The sequence below is a fragment of the Gavialis gangeticus genome, unplaced genomic scaffold, assembly GCF_001723915.1.
Source record: "Gavialis gangeticus isolate Ggan-Ray unplaced genomic scaffold, GavGan_comp1, whole genome shotgun sequence".
Classification (NCBI taxonomy): domain Eukaryota; kingdom Metazoa; phylum Chordata; order Crocodylia; family Gavialidae; genus Gavialis; species Gavialis gangeticus.
Window position 1 is genome coordinate 13,835,294 of NW_017729030.1, and position 10,362 is coordinate 13,845,655.

Here is a 10,362-nt window from a genome sequence, read left to right on the forward strand (position 1 = left end):
CCTGGAGGTGCCTGCCCCTCCAGTGGGGAAAGGGGGAGGGATGCCCTTTGGGGGCACCAGGGAGCTACATGGCTGGTCTGGCAGCACCAGGGCTAGTGCTAGTGCTTTCAGTGGCAGGGGCAGGAGTGGGGCAGCTGGGAGATGCAGCCTGGGGGGCGGGGGGCAGAGGGGGATGGCTATACTGCTTGGCATGGTGCAGGAGCCCTAACCCAGGGTGCGGGGTGGCACAGACCTCCCCTCCTTCCTTCTGCCCATGCCAAAGCCAGACTTGCTCTGCTGCTGCCCACATGAGTCAAAGCCTCTGCACTCTGGCCTGGGCAGGATGGAGCCTGGAGCCCCTCACCCTGCTCCTGCTGCCTGCAGCACGGTGGGGCTAGAGCTGTGCTTGGCTTCATGTGGAGCATGTGTGGTGCCCCAGCCATTGCCTGTGGTTTGCATGATGTGCACTGCATGCACCTCATGCTGGAGGCTGTTCCCACTGTATCCCCGCAGACCACCATCCTGTGAGTTTGCATGGGGCTGGGCAGGGCAAGGGCAGGGGCAGCTGGAGCCCTCCCCTGGCAGGGATGGGGGGTCAGAGGTGTGGATTGAGAGTGAGGGGCACTGGCAGGGCTGAGGGGGCTGTGGCTTGGGAGTGAGGGGAACCAGGGAGGCAGGGGCCTGTGGGTCTGGAGTGCATAGCACCGGTGGGGCCGGGGGCATCAGGTCAGGAGTGAGGGGCACCAGCATGGCCTGGGAGGGTTTGTGTGTAGAGGGCTGTGGGTTGGGAGTGGGGTCACTGGCAGGGCCAGGGGGCTGTGGCTTGGGATTGATGGACAACGGCATGGGCAGGGGCAGGGCACCAGCATATCACAGCTGCTCAGTGCCACAAAGCAGCAGAGGGGACAGTCACAGCTGGTTCTATGTCCTGGTAAGTGAAGGTGACAGGAGGAGTTCTGATTTTCCATGATTAAAAAAACTAAAATCAAATGCCAAAATATATAGGTATTTAGAATTTATTTTATTATAATGATTGAGGCATTGGTAGGCTTCCAAATTGCTTTGAAATTGTAAAAACATCAATTAAACTGCATTAAATTGATACACACACATAATATCTATAATGGTATTGTGTGTGTATCTATCTATCTATCTATAATGGCATCGTGTGTGTATAAATCTATCTATAATAGCATTGTGTATGTGTGTGTGTGTGTGTGTGTATATAAAAATGACATTTAATTTTAATTGGAGAAAAACACAGATTTGGGGGTTTTAATTCAGAGAACATTGGATTTTTATTAGACAATTTGCAATTTTTAAACAGAAAACCGGGATCCCTGCTAATAAATAAATAAATACTCAATGAAGTGCTAAGAGCAGAGGAAGGAAAAAGGAAGACTTAGCTGTTGGTATAGTCTGAAAGGCAGACCCTGAAGGCTCTGATGAAAAGCTAGATGCAGCCGAGATACAGTACCATCTACCTTATTTGACACTTTATTACCAGTAATTGTTCCTAAAAGAAAAAAGATATGTTGGCCTGCTTTAGCATAGAAGATACCAACTTCTATTATTTTTTCAACAAGCAACTGCGGGGAAAGTATCTAGTTTATCAGACATTAAACAGCAGCTGTAACCTTTCTCCTTCTTACAAAAAACCAAACCAAACCAAAACAAAAAAACAGTTTAAAAAGGAGAAAAAACCTCAAATAAATAAAAGACCTTCAAAGAGTCTCACAGCTCTCTCTATTAATGTTTGGTAATAATCATATATACATTCTTGTCTCATTGTCTGAAAATACAATCAGGTTTTTTCTGCTTAAGGTTTGCAGGACAACCCATGGTTTTGTGACTGTCGGATTTCAAAGTTAATTGAATTTTCCAAAATAATGGACACTTTGGTTATACTTCTTGATCCTCTTGTGGCATGTAGTGGACCTGAGAATTTGGCAGGTATCTTGTTCCAGAGAGCAGAACTGGAACAGTGTCTTAAACCATCCATAATGACTTCAGCAACAAAAATCACATCACCTCTTGGAAGCAACGTTTTGCTACGCTGTGATGCCACTGGGTACCCAACACCACAGCTTACCTGGAGCAGGTCTGACAATTCGCCAGTGAACTATACAGGTATTTAACAATTTTTACTAAATAATATGGGGGTCTAGAAGAATTGACAACTTGTCCGTAGAAATGGTTTTTTGAATGGTGCAAAAATTGCAACATGCACTTATTATGAAGTTTCCAGTAATTTGGGATAGAATTTCATGAGTGGTGCATTAGAGTTAATCTATAACTGAATAGATAAGCCAATTTGGAGATGTTCCAAACCAGAATTTTATAGAACTGTTCAAAATCAGGATCTCAGAATTGAAAAAGTTAATGTGATCTTAAGGGTATAATTTAAGTTTTGGCTCATTTTGGAGACTAAGTAAAAGTTAATAAATCCAGTGTAGCCATAATTGAACTATTTAAAAACAGCAACTTTTATTAAGCTTTGTATTATATAAAATTGTAATTAATATTTTTGTTATGAATGCCATTTATTGCCACTGATTGTCTGACATAATTTCTGCCACTGCCATTATTTAGCAGGGCTGTGCGAAGCTTCGGTCACTGATTCGATTCAGTGGAGATTTGGCCCGATTCGGTGGCCAAATCTCTGAATCCAAATCAAATCAGGAGACCCTTCAATCTCTCCGAATTGAATCGGAGCCCTCCGAATCGATTCGGAGAGATTCGGAAAGATTCGACTATTTGGACATAGAAACAGCTTTAAATGTTTTTTTCTGCATACCTCAAGGTACCCAGTGGCTCATGAATGTTGTGGTGCTGGGGCAGATGGAGCATCCCACAGGAGTGTGTGTGTGCGTGGGTGGGGGAGCTTCCAGTGCGCTCAGCAGCAGACCCAGAAGTGGACCAGAAGCACTTCCAGTCCACTTCCAGGTCTGCGAGGGAGTGCAATGGGGGGCTCCTGTGCCCCCCCCAGCTTGGTGACTGGTGCCTCCTGGGTCTGGGTGGGGCACCCAGGGTCTCCCTGTGTCTGATTGCTGAGCCGGGGCGGGGTGTGAGGGCCCCCCCTGCACGCTTGATGACAGACCCGGGAGTACTTCCAGTCCACCTCTGGGTCCATAGCTGAGCACATGGGGGGCCCCCCACCCTTCTGTTGGATGCTCCATCCACCCCACCACACCATCACAGTGTTCACAAGCCATGCCTGGTACCTTGAAGTATGTATAAAATACATTTAAAGCTGTATCTATGGCCGAATTGCTGATTCTCCAAATCAGCATCAAATCTTCAGATTTGGATTCGGCCAAATCGAATTGGGACAGTGATCCGAATCAATGAATCAAATCACTCTCCCCGATTTGGGCCGAATCCAAATCCGAATCAAATATGGCCCATTTCGCATGCTCCTATTATTTACACACTCCTATTATTTAGTAATCATTGAGAATTTTTCTTATTAACAAAGTGCTGTTTATGAAAGAGATGATATCTGAAACTTATTAAAACTTTAGTGTGTGTGTATACATATACACATACACATATTATATATGACATAATATACATACTACATTTTGAGAAATTTTTTCACCTTTAATTTTAAAGTCTTTAAAATCCTTTTAAACAGGGGAAGCATAATAATGGAAATAAATAGCTACAGTTATCTCCAATAGTAATACTGGAGGCTGCCAGTAGGTAGCACTAGAGTCAGTGTGTGTAAGAGCTACCTTCAGGGAAGAGGATGAGATAAAGTAGCTTAGAAGTGGGAGACAAGAGTAAGTTTTTGTATAAAATCTATGATGACTAAGAACGCCTGGAAATGGAACTTGTTTTGTCATTTGTTTTAAAAGCTGAAAAATATTTTGTTGATTGTATATATTATACCAGAAGATTCAAGCACTGAAGCTCAGGATTAGGGGTGTGGTGGGTGGGAGAGTTGTGTACAAAATCTGGTGTGTTTTTATTCTTCTTATTCCTTGCTGCTCACAATAATGTGTACTGAGCACACACAGAGCAGGAACACTGAAGCCTCTAGGGTCAAGGTACAATGCATTACAATTGCTTTGTTATTTACTGTCACTGTTCTTTGTTCTATGAGCTTCTAATAATGACTATAATACTAAAAATAAAATCTTACATAATGGAAGTAGGTATCAATTTATTAATTATTGATCTAATTTTTCTCCTTTTATTTTTAAAGTGGCTTGTGTTAAAGATTCTAGAGTGACAGTTTTGGAGCAGGTTCTCTGTCCATGAGACGGAGTCAGCATTGGTAGCAAAAGCTTCTTTGCAGTACCCCAGCGACATGACTGTTCTGATCTGGTGAAAGAAGGCAGTGTGATTTCCACTGCCCATTTGGGCTTTGAATTCTTTGGTGGAGTAACGTACAGTGTTTCTAGGATTAAGCTGTGAGCATAATCATTCTTGTATTACATAAATGCTCCATTTAGTTCAACAAGTCATCTCAGGCAGTTGCTTCTAGTGCAACATATTTCTGAGGATGATGTTTTTTCCTTGGAATTCTTTGCTTGCTAACCCCAAGTAGTTAGCAGTTACATTTTGACATAAGCACAAAATCTAGTGGATACAATCTTCAAGAGCACTAAGCGACTCAGTAAGAAAAATCTTGTGTCTCAATGAAAATCAATGGGACTTGAGCTCAAAGGCAATGCTATTCAGGCTCCCAAATAACTTTAAAAAGTATCCATTTATACTTTTCTGTTCTATCTAGTTGAATAGTGGAAGTATTCTTATTATTTATTTGAAGGTTTAATTCCATTTTTAACCTTTCTAAGCTATTTTTTCAATAATATCATGCAAATTGCACAGTTCATATGTTTTAAAGAGATATATGCAATTTAGATGATTCCTTTCCAATATAACAAAAGTGTAGATAAAGTAGTGTGATAGCCTTTTCTTTGTTCTCAGTTTACTGTTATGATTCTTTATGATATGCATTTTATGTTCCTTTAGTAATTCAAGAAACACCAGGAGAGGGTGTCAGATGGTCCATAATAAGCTTGACAGGAATTTCATACAAGGATGCAGGGGAATACAGATGTAAAGCCAAAAATTTAGCAGGAATGTCAGAAGCTGCTGTTACTGTCACTGTGGTTGGTGTTGTAACCACAGCTGTGTCACCTCTAAAATATTTGAGGAAGTTTGAAGCGGACAATACGCAGGAGCAAGCACAACAAAACAAGACGCAGGAGCAAGTGCAACAGGAACATGAAAAAACAACCACTACCTTACCTGCATCATCAACAACCACTATGTTGGCTACCACTGATAGACCTACAAGTGCCAAGATAGCTGACAGAAAACAATCCAAGTCTATACCTGATGGAAAGAAGAATTCAACAATAGTGACAAGTGGAAACAAAACGCAGGCTGGGGATGTAAGCAAAAAAGGCGAGACTTCACTGAATGCAGCAGCCCTGGAGGAAAAAGATGTCACCATAAAGAACCTAAGAGTGTTTAGTGAAACTGATGAAAGTGTGACCTTAACTTGGAAAATTGTCAATGCCACAAGAAACTCTGCAATGACAGTGCTGTATTCAAAGTATGGTGAGAAAGACATGCTGCCTTTGAGTACGGACCCCAGCAAAAACAAAGTCACAATAGATGGTTTGCAGCCTAGTACTCAGTATATGGCATGTGTTTGTCCCAAGGGAGTCCCACCTAAAAAAGATCAGTGCATTATTTTTTCCACTGATAGAATAAATGATGAAAGCAGTTCTGAGTTTTCTATTTCGGTGGTGGCGAGCAGTGCATCATGCTTGATTGTTTTACCTTTGATATTTTTCTTACTCTATAAAGTTCTAAAACTTCACAGGAAACCAAAAGCTTCCAGAGAAGCTGACCTTGCAAAAGAAACCTATATCAAATTTGAAACACTCTCTCTCAAGCCCCGCTCGGTGGGTGCAGGAGGAGAGCTCTGGACCCGAAGGGACACTGATGAATCAGAAAGACTTCTCCTTTGTTCTAGATCAAGCATGGATTCCCAGCTGACCTTCAAAAGTGAGGGTTCTAGGTCTGAGTACTTCTGTTGAGTGTTGTATCCAAGGAACAATATGAAAAATTCACAAACTGCTGAACTAATTTTAAAACTGCAAATGTGTATCTGAAATTGGGTCAGTTACAAAATGCCACTAACAGCTATAGCATCTGATTAAACAAAAACTCTTGGGGTGGGTGGGAGAAATTATGCCTCTCTCTCTTTCTCTCTTTCTGTACCTATCTATTTATCTATCTATCTATAGATAGATATACATTTAACACCCTGTGGCTTCTATTATAAAGTAATAACATTTTTGAAGGATAAACACAATACGAATATATCATGTTATTTTCTGTTTTTTATTCAAACATTTATATTTATCTTCTGATTTTATGTATACATTCTGTAAGTCACATGTATCAAATGTTATTCATGTTTTTTTTAAATTGTGTATTAAGGAAAAATTATAGCCATAGAGCTAAAACTTTGTTTTTGTGTCTTTCAAAGATGTAGCCACTTTAATTAAAAACACATAATTCCCTCTGACATTAGCTTGTGTTCAAACTATGGTGCAACACTACATTGCATGATGTATTGGACTGGGAGTGATCTTGGATTAATTTAGACTGAAGTCAATTATCCAGAGATCCTGGACTTTACTTGACATGCAACATATTATGGAGGCTTTTGCAAGAGGTTTCTTTGCTCTTGTGATCTTAAGGTAAAGTTTTAGGTGGCTTTGTAAGGGACATGACTTCATATAAACATTAGAATACTTAGTATGTCCCTACTGGAATAGCCCTGTCTTGAAATAAACATGGAATCCTCAATTTTAAGAAATCTCTGTGACAACAAATGATATTTGTCATGTTATAATATAATATAATATAATATAATATAGTATAATATAATATAATATAATATAATATATATGTGTAGCAGACAAATAGGGCCAGATCTCACTATCTTTAATGTCAATAGTAAACTCTTATGGACTCATAATGGTGTATGTGCTGGCTCTATAGTAGGGTGATGTTTTGTTCTCAAATTACTGATGTCAAGGTATGTGCAACACAGTCTCCTTCTAATCAGCCCCAGATAATTTCTTCTGTGTCTTTTGTCTTCTACTGCAAGCAATTGAGAATCTTGATATAATAATTATTTTGCCATTCTTATCTGAGTTGAGGGATACCTTCACCTAGGAGAAGACCCACTGGTTCAGTTGGACCTGTTTGCAAAACAAAGTACTAATATAGGCAAGGATGGCAAAATCCACTCTGCTTATGTAATGGCTGTGATTCTTATGCATAGTTTTGTCTTCCTTCTGGAAGATTGGATGGAAGAAGACATGACCATTCTGTGCATCACACCTCTGATTATGTAGATGTCTTCCACTGCTTGCTGAGTTATCTGTTCTGAGCCTTCTGTTGGTCTCAGTATATCTTAATGAATATTGAATCTTGGTTTCATTTTCATGTTGTTCTTTATACTCCAGGAACACCATGGCATGAAAGCTGGAATTATTTTTTAGACTGGACAATCATCTGACCACTGTGCTAGATGAAATGTGAGTTCTGTTAAAGGGCACTTTTCCCCCAAATACCTCAAAGTTCCCCTTCAATTATTTTGTCTATAAAATTGAATAGAAATTCACAGAAAACATTATAAAACATATTAATCTCTTTTTTTAGAGCGAAAAGGAGTGGAAAAACACTAAAAAATATTGAGAATAATTTTAGAAGAATTTTTTTTAGAAGAAACTATTTCAGGTTTAGAAGAAATTTTGTGAGTGGGTTTGGCCAAACTTTAAACACAGTTGTAGAAAAGGTGGTGAGTTAAAGTTGGTTTGTTTTTGTAAGACTTAACTGGCAGTCTTTTAAAGGTCTTGTCTCCTTCTGCTTCTTATATGCCTATGTGTTTCTTGTCATATTTTCCCACTTTCTTAGGGTTGTTCATTCTGTGTTTTGCATAGGATGCTAGATTTATTCCTTATATACCAACTAAAAAGGATTTTCAAAGATGAGTGGTTATGTTTAAGTTATAATACAGACTGATTTTTAGAAGTTTTTAGAATTCATGGCTCCCAATGATTGTAATGGGGCCCAGTAGCTCTTGTTAGACCACTTAAAAAGTGCCTATACATGGATTTAAAAGTCTAACTTTAGGTATCTATTTTTAAAAATCATGGCCATTATTTTGTATTCCTTTAATTATCATCTCTAACTACTGTGTGGTATAGTCTTCTGTCTAAAAAGTAAAAATGGGTTATTGTTTGGTAGGAGAAAAATTCTTACATATACACAGTGAAACTGTATATGGACAGGAAAAGGCTTAGAAACTGAGCTATGTTTCAGAGAATAATGCATACTGATCTTATTAAAAACATTTAAATACTTTACCTTTAAAAGTAATTCAACTAGTTTGTTGTATTTTAAGATATAAAAATAAAGCGTTGTTTTAATACATAGCTATTTGCTTGTCTGATCTTTTTAGTGTAGCTTATTAGGGCTATGCAAAGCTTTGGTCCCTGTTTCGATTTGGTGGAGATTCAGCTTGATTTGGTGGCTGAATCTCTGAATCTGAATTGAATTAGAGGACCCTTTAATCTCTCCAAATTGAATCAGAACCCCCCAAATCGCTTCAGAGAGATTTGGAATGATTTGGCGATTCAGACATAGACACAGCTTTAAATGTTTTTTCTACATACCTCTAGGTACCAGGCGGCTTGTGAATATTGTGATGTTGGGGCACATGGAGTGTCCCACAGAAGTACAAGGGGCTCCCCACTTTGCTCGGCAGACAACCCAGATGTGGACCAGAAGCACTTCCAGTTCACTTCTGGATCCACCAGGGAGAATGCTGGGGGGCCCCCTGCCCCGCCTTGGCTTGGCGACTTGTGCCTTCTGGGTCGGGGGGGCACCCAGGGTCCCCCCATCGCTGATTGCGGAGCTAGAGAGGTGCGGGGGGGAGGGGAGGGGGCTCAGTGTGCTCTCTGGCAGACCTGGAAGTGGACTGGAAGTACTTCTGGTCTACTTCCGGGTTCACTGCTGAGCACGTGGAGGGTCGTCCCGCACTCCTGTGGGATGCTCCATCTGCCCCAACATCACAGTATTCACAAGCCACGCTGGTACCTTATGGTATGGAGAAAAAACTTTTAAAGCTGTGTCTATGTCCAAATCGCCGAATCTTTCTGAATCTCTCTGAATCAATTAGGTGCATTACAATTCAATTCAGAGAAATTAAAGGGTCTTCTAATTTGATTTGGAGAGTCGGCCACTGAATTGGGCCAAATCTCTGCTGAATCAAATCAGCGACTGAAGCTTTGCACAGCCCTTCTGTGTATATAAATGTATAGAAAAGAATTTGACTGGAGTTCAGTATCAGAATATTTGAATATAATGCATTGTGGTAGATTCTAATACTCCTTTGGTAGAACCATTAATAACAACAAATTCTGCATATTTATGGCTGGAAGGGAAGACTTATTGACATTCCTACCTGGGTACAGAGGAGGTCCAAAATGGTTTTGAGAATGACCTAGCTGTTAATAGATTAGACCAGTGGTGCCCAATCTTCTGGCTCCACAGACCAGATGAGTGATGCTGGACTAGTTCATGGGCCAGATCCAACATGGGGTTGGTGTGGGAGGTCATTCTGCAAGTACCATGGACAACTGGTGCCACCTGAGTTCGGGGGGCACATGCCCCCCTTCTGTGGCCAATAATGCCGACGGGGTGGGGGGATTCCCCCCATGGCCAATCTCACCAACCGGGGTGGGGGGGATTCCCATGGCCGATCTTGCCAACCATAGAGGGGGTGATCATGCCAGCCAGGAAGCATGAGCGGTGCTCCTGAAAGCAGCTGAAGCACTCCCAGAAGTGCCAGCAGTGCTTCATGTGGCACCCCCATTCTCTGGCCAGTGCTCACAGGGGGGCACCAGCGCTCCTGCCTGCTCCCCCTGCCCATCATCTAAGCAGAGAGTGCTGCCTATCAGGGTGTGCACCAGCACTCTCAGGGGGTGCACGTGCATCCCCATGCAACCCCTGTGCATCACCACTGGCAGGTACAACCCTGCTTGCCGGCTCCACCTTGTGCACTGGATGCTGCAGCCCAATCAGGCACATGAGGACAATTCATCCACCCCACTGGGCAGAACATTTGGTGATGGGGAAGAGGTGGAAGCTGTAGCAGTTAAGGCTGCTATTGCTCCCTCACCACCAAATTTCTAGACTTGTGGGGAGCCCCATAGGCCAGGTTTCGCCTGCAGGACAGAAGTTGAGTGCTACTGGATTAGACATATTTTGACCTTGATATCACCTGATTATGCTTGAGTTTTTCATAGATTTCATAGACATTAGGGCTCGAAGGGACCT

The 10,362-nt window shown here is 41.5% G+C and overlaps 1 protein-coding gene across 1 annotated transcript in view; it reads left to right on the forward strand.

Annotated features, from left to right (window-relative positions):
• Nucleotides 1-6,225, forward strand: part of LRIT3 (leucine rich repeat, Ig-like and transmembrane domains 3) — a 21,863-nt gene extending 15,638 nt beyond the window's left edge. Inside the window, exons 3-4 of the mRNA XM_019521970.1 lie at nt 1,804-2,109; nt 4,963-6,225. Coding sequence (XP_019377515.1) covers nt 1,804-2,109; nt 4,963-6,041 — 1,385 coding nt within the window. The 3' untranslated portion in view covers nt 6,042-6,225. The remainder of the gene's footprint in view (nt 1-1,803; nt 2,110-4,962) is intronic.
• Nucleotides 6,226-10,362: the final 4,137 nt, after the last annotated feature.